Genomic DNA, 16,213 nt, shown 5'->3' with positions numbered 1-16,213 from the left:
GGAAAGCCTCTGTCCCTTTGTGCTCCCCAGCTTTGGAGCTCCTGCCCCATCTTCTTGCAACAGCTTTACCTCCCCCTGGGTTCTGAGCGACAATTTGCGGCTCGTGCTTGGGATGCTCTTTGGAGGGTCAGCATCTCCTCCCCGTCCGGCTGGTGTATGGAGCCCCAGGCAGAGCTGTGTACCATCCAGGAGGGCCCCTGGATCATTTCAGGGGTTTTCTTTTTTTTTTTTTTTTTTTTCAGGGTTTTTCTTAAAACTAGGTACAAGTGGCGAAGGCACTCCAATATGCAGACAAAACAAACCAGTAGCTCAGTGAGATTTACTTAGGAACGAGAGCCCCATCGTGGTCCCACCAAGAAGCAGATGGCCCTCCACCGGCGCTTCCTTCGGGCCTCCGGTTTGCCCAGGTGCGCAGGGGGTGAATCCGTTGGCTAACACCCCTGCCTGGTGACAGGCAGCCCTCTGGCCCGCAGCTCGCCCAAAAAAGGGCCGTGAAACTTCAAACAAAGGTAACAAAGAAGCAGAAGGGAACTGATACAACCACTGCCTCACTCTTTAAGCCCTTATGATGCCATCATTATACAAAACAGAACTTCTTAGAATATATACCGCGGGATAGAGGCGTCTGTGAGACAAACGGATGCCCGGACTTCCCAGCTCTCTCCTCTCCCTCATAAAGGCAGCTTTGCTCGGCATCTGAGAAAGAGCTAGGACAGAACTTTCCTTCATTCCGTTCTCTTCCTCCCTCATGCTCTGGGCAGACATCAGTCATCAGCTGTGGTGCGGCTTTCCTACCCAGTCTGGACCGCTGCCTCAGAGACTTTCCCGCAGGGGCAGGAACAGGGCCACACCCAGCTCTCTAGAACCCACCCCTAAAAGGAAGCTTTTTTCCATTTCAGTGAGAGAATTCATTATTTAAAAAACAAAAACCGAAAAACTGAAATGTAGCATTTCAGGGTAAAAAGCATTGTACTTTGGCCAAAGACCCCAACAGAGAAAATTCCGTCTTGGGTACCAGGAAGCCTGAGGCACGGTGCTGTGGAGCTCTGTGAATCTGGATGAGTGATTTCACTGCCTAACCTCGCCCTTCTTCAGCTTAATAAGATGGATGGACAGAATAGGACCTCCTGGAATCCTCCAGGCCTCTCACTATGATTCCTAGGAATTCAGAAAATAAATAAATATATGTTTATTATATGTTAATGTTATGTTAATATAATATTAATATTAATTAGTTAATATATGTGGTATAATTTTCTAATCATAAAAGTAACATGGACTTATTTTAGTAAATATAGAAAGATAGGCTCTTACGAAGCCTTATCACCACTCAGAGATACACATTCTGGAGTATTTCCTCCACATCCTGTTGCTGTAAATTTTTAAAACATGACTGTAACCATCGGTATATTGATTAACTAGGCCTCCTTTGTGGTAGGTAATGGGCACCAACTTCAGCTGGCCTAACCCAAAACACAAAACCTAATTATAAGGTGATACAACCCACAGCTGAAACCCAGCAGGCCCAGGCAGGCTGTGGGACCAGGTCCCTCTGGCTTTGCACACATGCCTTCTCTCACTCATCCATATTTTTCTTTCTCTGGCCCAGAAGCTAGAATACGGCCATCCTGCAAATTCCATATCCACGTGTTACCGCAACTGTTCCAAATTCCAGACAGAAATGTTCTGACTGGCCTTGCTTTGCTCAGGGTCCCTCCCTGGTCCTGTCAACTCTGGCCAGGCAGGTGGGGGCACATGGGACTTTTTCATTTGTTCATGGATATTTTGTTGAGTGTGTACTACACGTCAGATACTGTTCTTGGTCCTGGGAACACAGCAATAAACGAGAGACTGAAAGAGAAAAATGTTAGACAAGAAAGTAAAGTAATTGCTAATAGGATAATCTCTATGAGTAAAACAAAACAGTGAGCTGCTGGTGGGGGCTGTATTTTAGGTGGGTGTTTGGAAAGTCTCTGAAGGGGCATTTGAACTAAAACCCGGCCCATATACACATGGCTTCCTGGTAATTGGGTAGGTAGAATTCCCAGAAGAGAAGGGCTTGTTGTGAGTAGGGAAAAACCCCAGAAATAGCTACCTGGAGTGGCATAAACAGAATTGTATGAATTAATACTTCAGGCTGCTTTTTTTGACAAGTATAAAAGTAACAACTACTTTTTAAAAAGACACAAACTAGATAATTCAGGAGTATAGAGATAAGAATCTTCCACCCAAACCACTCATGAACATTTGGGTCTATTTTCCAACATTTGTTTTTCTCCACCTGATACATACTTTTTGCTCATGGTGTAATCAGCCCAGAAACGCCCCAGGCCATAGATGAAAGGGGCTTGATAACAGATGGTTAACTGTCCCTGGGTTATTTATTAGTCTTAATCAATTAAAAAAAGGGAGGGGGGGCAATAACTCGGTAAACACATTTCACAGAGGCAGGAAATCAAGTTCCTTGGCAACTCTCTCTGACAAGTCAAGGTTTTTGCTCGCCCATTCTGCTGCTGCTGTGTTCCATCTTCATAAATAGTTTAGCCATTTTTAGTAAGTCCTGAAATAGAGCAACATCCATTGTTGTTCTGAAGAGTCATCCAACCTGGCAGGGACTTTTTGTGACCTGAGGGAGAAAGAATGAGAAAGGCAGCGGCTGGTACCGCCCGGAAGGGAGGGGACAAGGAAGGCATGGGAAGGTCAAACTTCATTCTCCACAACCCTTGGTGGACTGGATTCCAAAGTTCGGAATCTAACACAAGTGAAGGAAAGCCCAGATTACCTTTATCCCTTGAATTCTCCATATTTGAGGTCTTAATTTCGATTCTTCTTTCAGTTGACTAAATGAACTCTTTAGTTCATTTTTTTCTGTGAATATCTGAGAATGTTGCTATAGTGGCTTTACACACCAGTGACAGCTTCACTGGATATAACATTTGGGTCATAATATTTTTCTTTCTTTTTTAAAAGATTTTATTTATTTATTTGAGAGAGAGAGAGCACAAGCAGAGGGAGCAGCAGAGGGAGAGGGAGAAGCAGGCTCCCCACTGAACAGGGAGTCAGACACGGGGCTCAATCCCAGGACCCTGGGATCATGACCTGAGCCACCAAGGGGCCCAGTCATAAAGTGTTTCAAACAGCATTCAGAAAACATCACGCCATTGTTTTTCACGCATTGTATTATGGAGGGAAGGGCAGACACAGATTTGGAAGTCAACTTTTTTCCAGCTGCTATCTTTAAATATATTGGGGCTTGGGTTTTTGTTTGTTTGTTTTTAATTCTTCCATGTCATTCAAAACTTGTGTCCAGATTTCAGTCTGCCTTCACTGCCTTGTACTGGCATAGGCACATTTTTATTTTAAGCTTGAGGATTTTCTGTAATAATCCTTTGATTATTTTTGATGTACTTCTATTCCTTGTTTCTCCTCAAAATTCCTCAAAAAACCCTAAAGTTCTTAGATCTCTGTTTCTTCTCTACTAGGTCAATCCCAAAGAAATGCAAATGTGACCCCATGTGTAATTTCAAGTTTCCTATAGCCACATTTTTAAGTCAAAAGAAAACAGGTGACCCTGATTTTATGAAGTCTTTGCAACCCTTGTGTCTTTCACGGACAGCACGTCTCAGTTCCAAAATAGCCACATTCTGGGCCTCAAGAGCAACCTGGGGCCATGACTTCCACCTTGGAGAGCAAAATTCTGTATCTATAACCTGCCCCATAACTGTCATTTCTGTGCTCTTGACTTATCTAGGAAAAAATCCCAAATGTGTTTCGTACCTTTCCAGTTCAATTTTCCACACTATCGTTCCTGCTCCTGAGCTACTGACATTGATCTTAGTGCTCAGGTGCCTTTTCCGTTGGCCCCAGCTCAGGTTTTTTGTCTCACGCTGTTGCCTTCTCACCACACCCGTTCTCACGTCATGACTGTCTGCTCTTACATCACAACAATCACATCTTCTTACGTTTGGTCTCCACTGGCCACGGTATGCAGCCGTTGCCCCTCCTGTGTGTTTGTGAACACACATGTCTTCACGGTGTCTTCCCCCAGCTTCGTATTTGTCACGAGTTATTATTCTGACTTCTCTACACGTCTGCGGCCACCAGGAGAAAGTACATTCTGGAGCGGGAAGCATGATGTCTGTCTTGTTCATGGCTTTATCCCCGGGCACAATGCCTGGCATAAGAAAAAAGAAAGTCCTCAATAAATATTTATTGTTGAGTGTTCGAAACATCATATTTAAAAATTTTCTAGTTCCTCTAGGATATATTATCAGAGCTCTTCTTTCCTTCTGAACCTCTGCAAATGCATGCCTTTTGCCTGTTTCTAGATTGGTTTTTCCCCAGAAACCTCAGTTTGTCTTAAATTTACTCATCCTCTGTTGTAGGATGACAAACGGGCTCCAAAACTTAGTGGCATAAATCAACAGCTGTCACTTGCTTCAGGGGTTTGAAAGAAGCTGGAACTTTCTACCAGAGCACCTATTCGTGGCCTCTCTAGAATGGCTGGCACTTGTCACAGCTCGGTTCCTGGGTTCCCAAGGTGGGGCTCCAGGGGGAGCCTCCAGTGAGTGAGGGTTCCAAAACACCAAGGCAGGAGCTCTGAGGCATCTTCTGGCCAAGCCTGGGCTTGGCGTCACTCCTACCACATTCTACTCGTTACAAGATTGTCCCTAAGGCCAGCCCAGGTTCAAGGGGAAAAGGGTTCTATTTCGTCTCTCGATGAGTGAGGAGCAAGGTCATGTTCAGGAGAGTATGTAGGGTGGGAGATGTTGTTTCAACTCTCTTTGGAAACAATAATCTGCTACGTTCTTAAATTTGGGGGTGGAGTGGAAGGGAATCTCCTGACCCACAAGACATGCAGGCGATCCTTCATGTCACTTGATGTGTGCTCGAGGACCAATGGCACTCAGGACTGGTCCTCTTGGGTCTTGTGCTGGAAGGCAGGCTGAGGTACATCCGGGAGGCTCACACCTAACATGGGATTTCGGGGCTGAGACGTGCTGAGCAGGGACCACCAGCAGACCAAGATGCACTTGACCTGTGTGCCTCTTTCTGCTTCCCCTCCTACGCCAGACCAGTCCTTCTAGTTTGGGATGTGTTTCCCATTCTCTCCTTAGTCATTCTTTTGGTAACACAGTCTTAAATGAGATTTAGAGAAGGGTGTCCTGGTGGGGCTTAAGGAGAACAGCTCTTGCCTGACCCCACAGCAGAAGGATAGACGCCTGCTTTTCTGGCCATTTTCTAAGTCAGGAGCAGATTACGGAATCTAATTCCACTGACAATAAGTACAATTCATGTTTTCAGAACTCCTGTGACCACTCACCTTTTTCTGGGTCTCCATGGGCATTTTATTTTATTTTATTTTATTTTTTTAAGATTTTATTTATTTATTTGTCAGAGAGAAAGAGGGAGAGAGAGCAAGCACAGGCAGACAGAGAGGCAGGCAGAGGCAGAGGGAGAAGCAGGCTCCCCGCCGAGCAAGGAGCCTGATGCGGGACTCAATCCCAGGACACTGGGATCATGACCTGAGCCGAAGGCAGCTGCTCAACCAACTGAGCCACCCAGGCGTCCCTCCATGGGCATTTTAGTGGGAAACTGGGAGAGGCTTGCCAGATCCCATGTCCCAGGAGGTTGGGGGAGGGGCATCTCTTCAGATTCTGTGAAGATCAAACAGACTAAGGAGAAAAAAGCATTAGTCGGTGATTCAGTGGCCCCAGGTGTGTTAAAATTGTCAAGTGTTCACCTTGGTGGCCAGGATTAGATTTACTTCAAAGGATTTTTTTAATTACCAAAGTAATGAGCGCTTCCTATAATAAGCAAAGAGAAGTGTCTAAGTATGTATATATATAATGTATGTACAGATGCATATATTTATAAATAAGACACCTAGCAAAGCTCCCTCAGATAACCAGGGTGAGCAGTTTCCTGTGTATCTTTCCACCTCCCCTCCCTATCCCTCTTCTTCCTCCTCCTTTCCTTGTCTCTCATAGTCTCCTGCCTCACTCCCTGACCCTGACCATCCACACTGTATAGACCATCTCCTCCCCCCACGCTGGCCAGGGTGGAAGGTTCTGATTTCATGAAAATCCTACTGTCCTGTACACGTTTCTCTGCAGCACCTGGCAGCCAGTACACATCACAGTGATGTTTTCCTGCTACTAGCTATGAGGCACTCTGTAAGGCGAAACATTCTATAGTTTCTCTGGCTGGTTTGTTTCTGGTGTGTTTTGTCCCCTACTAAACAAGTGGGCAGTAAACGAGTTATTTAGGCTTTTGTTTCTTCTAAGAGAGATTGTTTTCAGCAGAGGCTTTTTTAAACCCATTCGCCTCCACTTCCCTTTCTCCCCCTGGCACCGAAGGGTTTTTTGAGTCCAGGAAAGCTCTGGGATTTCCCACTTCCCAACTGCTTGGCCTCTCCTATCCAGGCCCCCCAGCGGAGCTGGCGTCTCAGTTCCAGGAGCAGAGCCTACCCGGGTTCGGGCTGGACCTGCCCAGGGTTGAGTGCCAGTAGCGACAAGGATTTGGAGACCGCGCTCCCTCCTGCCCGCCCCGTGTAAAGAAAGTTGCACGAAGGGGCAGGTGACTTCCAGGAGCCCTAATGTTCTGTCTTCCGTCTTGACAAATGAGGCATAAATCTTGCATCTGTCTCTGAGAGACAAGAAACTAACTCATTCTTTGTGACTCTGCTTGAACGGTCTCCTCCGCACCCACCTCCCTCCCTGATTGTCTGGCCCGCGCCTGGTCCCCGCCAAGAGCCTTGGATTCTGAGCAGAATTCTTGGCTCCCGGTGTCCTGTGGAAATGAGCTGTGCTCACGGCATGGTGGCATCCTCCCAGAACAGCAGGTAGAAGAGACCGCCAGACCCTGTCCTCTTCTACACACTTTCTTGATTTCCTTCTCTGTGGTTGCTCCTACCACGGGGCAGGTTTTACCTTCGCCCGGCTCAGCCCGGTCCCTTCGCTGGGCTTCACTTGGACCCACAACGTCTCCAGGGGCCATTGCCAGGGATTCTCCCTGCAGAGAACTGGTGCGGTTTCCTCTAAGGTTCTTGACGCATTCAGCAGACATTCACGGGGTGTCTGTAAGGCCCAAGGCATGGTGCTCCGTGCCAGGGATTCCAAGAGGAAAAGAGACCCAGGAAAGGCAGCACCACAGCAAGGCAGTAAATACAGCAACAAGTTTTACAGAATGTTCTGGGTCTTTGGGAGCACAGGGCCTGGAAAGGTAGGTAAAGTCTTCAGAGAAAAAGAGGATATTTGGGCAGGTCCTAAGGAGAATACAAGGTCTGACAGGCAGAGGGGAAGGGGAGAAAGGCCCTGACACATGAAAGTGCCCAGTAGTGTTAGCAGGGGACTGCGATGCCAAGCGGATGAACAGCAGTATGGGGACACTAGACCAGAAAGCAAGGTTTACGAAAGCAAGGTTTACGCAAGACTTGAAGGACCTGAATCCATTCCTTCACTCAACAAATTTGCTAGTGCTGCCTGGTCCAGAAATAGAACGTGGGCCACATACAAAGGATTTAACAATTTCCTAGTAGTCGCATTAATAAGAAAAAAGCAGAAAGAAATGAAATGAATTTAATGACATACTTTATTGACCCCAATACATCCCAAGTATTAGCTTTTCAACACCTTGTCAATCAATATACAAATTACGTGATATGTTAAGATATTTTGTAATGTGTTTTCAGTATCTGGTACATAAGCATAACTCAACTCAGATGCTAAATCTGATTTCTGGAGAAATCAGAAAATCTGAAGAAATTCTTCAAAAATCGTAGATTGTATTTGTAGTTCATCAAATTTATGGTTAAGAAGGTAGGTTTTACACACTCAAGTTGTTCCATTATATTTTTGAATTTTCCAATAACTGAGTCAGGTACCACTTAAGTTAGATTGATCTCCCCCCCCCAAAGATTTTATTTATAAAATTTATATGACAGAGAGAGGGAGAGAGCACAAGCAGGGAAAGCAATAGAGGGAGAGGGAGAAGCAGGCTCCCTGAGGAGCAGGAAGCCCCATGTAGGGCTTGATCCCAGGACCCTGGCCTGAGGGGAAGTCAGTAACTTAACTGACTGAGCCACCCAGGCATGCCTAAAAGTTAGATTGATTTTAATTATATAACATGAAAGTTTCAGTTCCTCAGTGCTAGCCACTTACAAGTGTTCAGGAGGCCCCTCAGACTCCTGCATTGGATAACACAGTTCTAGACTATCCTAGAAAATCTGACCTAAAAAATGCTGGTATTTTAAATAGGAAAATGACCGATCAGGTAGGTCTTAGAATTTTTTTTTGATGTCTACCCAAAAGAGCAGTCATTCAAAGTTAAACTGCGGGCAAAATTCGAAGGAAGAGGAAAAGAAGGAAAGATTTTCAATGTAACTTTTTTTTAATGATTTTTTTTTTTAAGATTTTATTTATTTATTTGACAGAAGACAGAGATCACAAGTAGGCAGAGAGGCAGGCAGAGAGAGAGAGGAGGAAGCAGGCTCCCTGCTGAGCACAGAGGCCGATGCAGGGCTTGATCCCAGGACCCTGGGATCGTGACCTGAGCCGAAAGCAGAGGCCCCAACCCACTGAGCCACCCAGGCGCCCCTCAATGTAATTTTTTAAATGGACAAACCATGCTGGGACTTTGGGAAGTCCTGTGTGCGGAGAAGCCGTTCATACGCAGACTATAAATCGTTCTTAAATTGTTACTACTGCTTGTCTTTAAAGCTCTCTAGAGTAAAGGCATCCGAAACCCTCCTTCCTAAGGCCTTGAGGAGGCTTGCTCTGTGGTCTGACTGGATATGCGAAATGGAAGGCTCCCCAGAAGCATCGTTTACATAACCCTAACTTTCCAATACTGCAGCTGCCGCGGGGCCCCAGACGGCGTGCAGGTGCTGCATATTAAGGGCTTGCCCTTGCCGAGCGTCGTCTGGCAGTGCGGGGTCTTCGGGTGGGGGGCTCCGTCTGGCTCGGGGGAGGAGGAGATTAAAAGAGGAAGAAGGCGGCGCACACGGCAATCATAAACCACTCAGTGGCAGCTTGGAAACGTTTGTCCCAGAAGCCCCATGGCGCCAGGATGTGAAAAACAAAACTAAAACTCAAGCAATGTTTGTAACAGCCTGGGAAATTTCAGGAGAAACGCAACTAGATCCGGGCAGTGTTTGAACCAGCCCACTGTTCTATGGTTTGCAAATTCACAGAACTAGAGGGAATAGACAAAATGTGCATTTCCTAAGGCACCGTAACTGCTTTACTAACTTAGCAATATGTTCTGCGGACTGCCGGGAAATAGTATCACTGACTGCTCTCTTTTGAGAAGTCAGGTGATAACTCCAGAGATTCGTCCGTATTTTCTGTTCACTTGGTCTTAGCTTCTTCTACAGAGGAAAAAAAATTACAAATACATACATACGTATATACATATATATATATACTTCCCCCCCCCATCCTATACTGATCACTTACTGCAGGCTTTTATATCAAGTCTCAGATCCAAAAAGATAGGTTCTTAAAGTCAAAAGCAAATCCACTTACCTAGGTTTCAATTACATTAAATACATTAAAACCTCATACATGCTGACTTTGCGGAGTCAGAAATGGAGGTCTTGGGGGGAAAGGGACGTTGTGAAGCTTACTTTAACTCTTCACGGGGAAAAAAGAGCTGCTAGAAAATACTACAGCATAAGCATTGATTATGGAGCAAAACCTTCGGGGGATGTCTTATCTTCAAGTGTGCACAATTGCTGAGGAAGCACCCTTCACACAAAATAGTCAGGACCCAGAATTCTTATCTGTTCACTAGGATGTTCAACATGAGCAGCTTGATAGCTGGTTTCAATGTGTGAAAGTTGTAAGCACTGAGGATAGCTCCTGTAAAATTTAAAATGCACCCAGTAAATTGGCTCTTTCCCATTTCCTTTGAGTTAGAGTAATATATGAAAATATGAAAATCACTTAACAGTTCCCTTAAAATATTCTCCATGTGGGAATTCGCTGAGGAGGGGGACCAGAGACCTGCCCCATCTGCCACTAATATGGTCATGGACAGTGTAAACAATGAGCCCCGCGTTTAGGGACTCTAAACCTTGTCACCCACCACCACCCCCTACGGGGGAACCTGAGAGGGGGCAGGGTTCGATAAGCAAGGGCGGTTCCGGAGGACAGGGACAGAGGCAGGTTTGCTGAAAAGGGATGTTTAGGAGAGCAGGCATTCATTCCAAGGCGCATTTTGTACATTCAGGTTAAAGGTAGTAAGGCATTATGGGGCAGTCAAAAGGAAAAGGAATGAAGTATGGATAACCACTAGAACACGGGTGAACCTTGACAACATGGTGCTTAGTGAAAAAAGTAACAAAAAAACATTTACTGTGTGAGTCCTGTTATAGAAAATGTCTGGGAACAGGCAAATCTCATCCTGAGCTATTTTTCCAGCCTCCTCTTCTCCTTCCCCCAAACCAAGCAGCATTTGCTCCGTCCTCAACACACGGTCCCGTTCCTGAAGAATCCCCGTGCTTCCAGATCTCTATCCCTTTGCACCTGCCACAGAGAAGGCGCTCATTCTTCATCCTCTTCAGATGCAGATCTACTCCTGTAGGCCCAGCTTGACTGGCAACACCCAACCGTCCTGATGCCCACCAGTGGGCCCCTCACCACCACGAAAATGTGAACCACGATTTGGAATAGCCTAGAGTATCAGAGCTGGAACCAGACCTGGAGGCTACCATGTCTGACATCATACCCTTTAGGAATAGAGGAGGAGACTGAGGCGTCAAGAGGATGAACAGCCGGTCTGAGTCCTGAAGCTCACGAGAGATGGCGCCATGTTATCACCGCTCCTGGTACAGCGCCCTTTGCCTGACACTTCAGCCCTCTTGCAATTTTTTGACTGGGCAAATATTTACCAATGATGTTTATGTACCTGTGATTGTATCAACTCATACTTCAGGTAACAGAATCTGTCGGCCTCTTTATGGTCAACAGAGGCTCACCATTCCAGCTTCACTCTTTGCTGCCTCAACCGAATTCAACCACGCAGCTAGTTTGAATGGGTGACCACAGTATCATGTCGTCGACAAGTGCAAGGACTTTGGAGTTAGAGACCTGTTTTGTTTTGTTTTGTTTTGTTTTGCTTTTTAAAGATTTTATTTATCTGTTTGACAGAGAGAGATCACAAGCAGGCAGAGAGGCAGGCAGAGAGAGAGAGAGGAGGAAGCAGGCTCCCCTCTGAGCAGAGAGCCCGATGCGGGGCTCGATCCCAGGACCCCGGGATCATGACCTGAGCCGAAGGCAGCGGCTTAACCCACTGAGCCACCCAGGCACCCCTTTTGGTTTTTTTTTTTAAAAGATTTTATTTATTTGAGAGAGAATGATTGAGAGAGAGCATGAGAGAGGAGAAGGTCAGAGGGAGAAGCAGATTCCCCAAGGAGCTGGGAGCCCAATGCGGGACTCGATCCCGGAAGTCCGGGATCATGACCTGAGCTAAAGGCAGTTGCTCAACCAACTGAGCCACCCAGGCGCCCCGAGACCTGGGTTTTGACCAGGTCCCTGCCACTTACTTATCTGTATGACCTTGGGAAGTTTAATTCATCTTTCAGAGCCTCTGTTTTGTCATGTGTGAAATGGGGATGACAGTATCTGTCCTCCAAGATCATTGTCAGAATGACCTGATGGTTGAAAAGCATTTATGCTGGGGAGCAGGGAATGGAATGAGGGAGCAAGTGAGGAGGGGAGGGGCTGAGGAAGGGAGAGAGGGAATGGGAGGGTCAGAGAGGGGATGATGGAGGGCTCGAGAGAGGATGAGAGAGAGAGAGAAGGGAGCTAGCAAGCAAGGGCAGAAGTGGAAAAACATTTTATCAAAAATAAATTTATTTCTTAATTAAAAATAAATAAAAGCACTTATGCTTCGTCATTGGTAAAGTTTATCATTTTAGATGATGGTGATGACAACTTCCCTCAGGAAACATCCCTGCCCTCCCAACACCCTGGGAGGCGCTCCTTATCCACAAGCTCCTAGACTTACCTCAACACAGTGGCGATTCCTGGTCATTCTTGGTCTCTGCCCTTGAGCTGGCAGCTCCATCAGAGCAGGATCCTTTTGTCTTGTTCGACCCGGCTTCTCCAGCACAAAATGTATCGTTAGCACCCAGGAAATGTTTGTTGGTTGAAAGGAAAAGGAAGGAGAGGTAAAGCAGGAGGCAAGAGGCGGTGAGGGACAGAAACATCCCAGGTGGAAAGCCCTCACTCTCCTGTAAGGATCGGGGATGACACATTTATTTACTGGGGGAGGGGTGCTCAATTTTTTTTTCATTTTTATGTTTTCATTTTCATGAGATACATCATACACAGTATTGCAAAAGCAGTGCATATGGTCTGAAGAATTATGAAACGAACACCGTGTAATCACATGGGTCCAGAAGCAGGAGGCAATGGCAGCTCCCCTGGTCGCCCCAGGTCACCTCTTCCTTCTTCTCTCCAAGAAGTGGTCACTTTCCTGATGTTTATGATAATCATCCTCCAGCTTCTCTCTCTGATTTACCACTCACAAACGGATCTCTAACCAACCCAGTTTCGCGTTGTGTGTTCTTGAATTTGATGTAACTAGAATCGTACTGTATGCATATTCTGAGACTTGCTTCTTTCTCTCGCTGCAACTTGGGGAGATGAACCCCTGCTGCTGACTGTAGCCGTCGTGTTTCTTCCACTGTCCTGTTCCGTCATGCGACTCTGCCCCATTTGTCCATCTACTGCTGAGGGAGTTCTGCAATCCTTCCAGTTTGGGGCTATTGCAAACAACCGTCTATAAACATTGTTGTTATCTATTTTCTGGGATATCTAAATGTGGTGGCGGTTTTTTGGTGGGTGGCGGGGAGGGGGTGGGGGGTGAGTTGAGAATTTATTTTACCTTCAGGATCTGTGAAGTCCCCAGTGTTGTGAAATCAAAAGCACTTTGCACAAAGAAGGTAGGTAGACAGGAGTGGAAGAAAGCAGGGTTTGTCCGAGTGTGGTCCGAGATGACCCATAGCAAAATCATGTGGGGAATGTGGTAAATATGCAGATTAGGCCTAGCCCAACCCTGTGGAGATGAAGCCTGAAATAGTAGCACCCTGGCAGGCTCGCTGCCCAGCCCCCGAGTCGGAGGTGGGGTCACCAGGCCTCCTCTTCAAGTGGCTGTCCCAGGTGTGGCAGGACACCCTTCAGTGGCTGGGACAGTGTTGGGAAATTCTGAGTGAGGAAGGGGTAGTAGTGTCTTCATGCCCAGGATATCGGCTCCCTCCCAGTCTCCTCTGCCTGGGCCCCTCGCTGGGCTGTGTCAACAACGCCCAACGGGCCGGCTGAGGTCCCAGCTTTCACTTTCGTCTCTGCAGTCCCGCTCCATGCCCCAATCCCGTCTTGCTCCAAATGCTCTCCAACACTCAGAAGTCGTAACTCATGTTTCCACAAGCCTCAACAATCCTGTACCTCAATAAGGCACTTTGTTTTGTTTTAAATAGATTGAGTCTTAAATCACAGCCAAACTGAACGTCAAGTACAGAATTCTCAGATACCCTTGTCCCCAGACACAACACAACCTCCCCCACCATCAACTTCCTACACAAGCATCCCACGTCACTATCAGTGAACATACAGCAACACATCATTCTCACCGGAAGCCTGGGTTACGTCAGGGTCCACTCTTGGTGTTCACGCTCAATGGGTTTTGACAAATATCTGATGATCTGTATACACCATTAAGCTGCACCATCATCGAACTCCTTATTCCTCCCCTTTCCTCTCTCGCCACAACTCAGTCTGCTTACGGTCTCCACAGTTTTGCCTTTTTCATAAGGTCATATGGTAGGTGGCCTTCTTAGAGAGGCTTCTTTGACTTAGAAATACAAGTTTCCCCCAAGTCTTTTTATGGCTTGTGGACTCATCTGAGGGCTAAACATCCCACTGTCTGGATACCACCGTCATCCACTCCCCTAATGAAAGCTTAGCTTCTAAGTTTTGGCAATTATGAATGAATCTTCTATAAACATCCATGTGCAAGTTTTTGTGTGGACATGAATTTTCAAATCCTTTGGGTAAATACCAAGATGCACAATTCCTGGGTTCTATGGTGAAGAATGTTTAATTTTATAAGAAATGGCCGAAGTGTCTTCCACAGTGGCTGTACCGTCTCGCATTCCCATCAGCAAAAGAATGAGCATTCCTGTCGCACCACAGTTTCACCAGCCTCTGGTGGGTTCTGGATTTTGGCTATTCTAATAGGTGTGTAGAGGTAGCTCCTTGATGTTTTAATTTGGACAAACCTAGTTTTTAAACAACTCCTCACTTTTCCTTTGTGGTTCTGGGCTCTATTTTAAAATTTTGCACAGCAAGTTATGAGCAGGTAATTATTATTAGAAATGGTCTTATCTACAAATATATATTTTTTAAAATTTTATTTATTTATTTGACAGAGATCACAAGTAGGCAGAGAGAGAGAGGAAAGCAGGTTCCCTGCTGAGCAGGGAGCCTGATGTGGGGCTCGATCCCAGGACCCTGGGATCATGACCTGAGCCGAAGGCAAAGGCTTTAACCCACTAAGCCACCCAGGCGCCCTCTGCAAGTATTTCTTAAGACTAACTTTTTAGAGGCACCTGGGTGGCTCAGTCGGTTAAACGTCCAAGTTTTGATTTTGGCTCAGGTCATGATCTCAGGGTCCTGAGGCCGAGCCCTGCGTCAGGATCCTTGCTCAGCAGGGAGTCGGTTTCAGATTCTCTCCCTCTCACGTCCCTCTCCCTATGCTCTTGTGCTCTCTAATTAAGATCTTTAGAAAAACTAAAAAGGGAAACTAACTTTCTCTTTTCCTTTTCCTTTTAAATATAGGTAAATGCAGAGGGGACGCCAGAGGAAGTTTTTCTTCAACTCTGCACAGCTATTGACTCTATTTTCTGAAGGCAAAAAAGCATGTACATTAAGAAGAGTGGAAACAGAAAAAAAAATTAAAAGGTTCATCCCTTAACACAGTATGTTTCAAGTTTAACCTTTTGTGCCCCGCCCCAACCCTAACATTGCTGTTTGCTTCCCAACTTGACCTGAGAGGTGTCTGGAAATCATGCATGATGTATTCCGTATGATCCACGTGCGATCTTCCTCGCTCACACAGCTGTCCGCCCCCCCAGCACGCACACTTCTCTGTCATCTCGGCCACACCTCAGAGCTGCTAGCAGTGCCAGTGTGTGTCAGTGGTGCCCTCAGGACTCGCCGGAGTCTGACCATTTGGTTTCCGTCAGTCAAGCCGCGGGTTAGCGTCCCTCACTCCCCAGCACATTTTCCTTCCTCATCCCGAGACAGACATGTTGTTGCCTGACGAAGGGTCTCCATTTGAGAGACAGTCCTGGGCGTCTCCTCTGTGGCTATTTCCTCAAGTGTCATCCACTAGTAGTAGCTCAGAGCCAGAGAGACTGGGTTGACAGCTCCAATTGTTTGATAGTAAGTTTGATTAAATTTGGTAGAAATAATACAATGTGAAATTGTATAGCTTTTCCAAGACCGTAAATCCCAGACTAGTCACCAGTAACATGCATCCTTTCATTTTTTGGAAATTGGCTACTTGGAAGGCTGTCAGAATGGCTAAGAAAACAAACCTGGTAAACTGTCTAACCTAATCTCTTTTATATCCGGTGGTGCATTTCGGCAACGGTACATTAACACCAATGACCAAACGTAACTTTAAAGCAGGAGATGATTTGTTAACTGCATTCACCTAATGTCAGCTTATAGTTCTGACTTCACAGGATCACCTATTTACTTATTGTTACTGCCAAGCAAGTAAGGAACGAAGTAACAGTAACCAAACGGATGTGGGTGGGAGAGGCTGTCAGTACATGATGTGTAACTGATCCCACGGCTACATTCATTTCATGTAGGCCTTTAACAGGGCTGTGCAAACCTTATCATATCCATATGTAAAACTGTGTTTTCCTTGCTTCAAACCAGTGAAGTTTGGGTTCTCCTTTGTGCAATTAGTTGCCAAATCAGAGCTTCTTAAATATTCTACTGAAATATTTGCATCTTCCATTCAGTCACTACAAAAGACCATAGTTTCAGTTTGCATGACTTTTTTTTCCCCCTTCAGTGGTTGTGCTGATAAGGATCCAATTCTGGGACAGAATTGTATTTTTAAAGTCATTTTTTTTTAAATGGATATGTACAATAAAATAAATGGAACACACAAAACTCTTTTTCTATTTATT

At 45.9% G+C, this 16,213-nt stretch overlaps 1 protein-coding gene across 2 annotated transcripts in view; it reads left to right on the top strand.

The window, feature by feature from the left end:
* The window catches only part of AK5 (adenylate kinase 5), a 241,920-nt gene extending 225,707 nt beyond the window's left edge, over positions 1 to 16,213 (top strand). Inside the window, exon 14 of one of the 2 annotated variants that reach the window (XM_032302233.1) lies at positions 14,844 to 16,213. In XM_032302233.1, coding sequence (XP_032158124.1) covers positions 14,844 to 14,912 — 69 coding nt within the window. In that variant the 3' untranslated portion in view covers positions 14,913 to 16,213. The remainder of the gene's footprint in view (positions 1 to 14,843) is intronic. The other variant, XM_032302234.1, reaches the window with a different exon arrangement.

This window comes from Mustela erminea, chromosome 10 (assembly GCF_009829155.1).
Source record: "Mustela erminea isolate mMusErm1 chromosome 10, mMusErm1.Pri, whole genome shotgun sequence".
In the NCBI taxonomy this organism is placed as follows: domain Eukaryota; kingdom Metazoa; phylum Chordata; class Mammalia; order Carnivora; family Mustelidae; genus Mustela; species Mustela erminea.
This window is presented reverse-complemented; position numbering and strand designations above follow the sequence as displayed.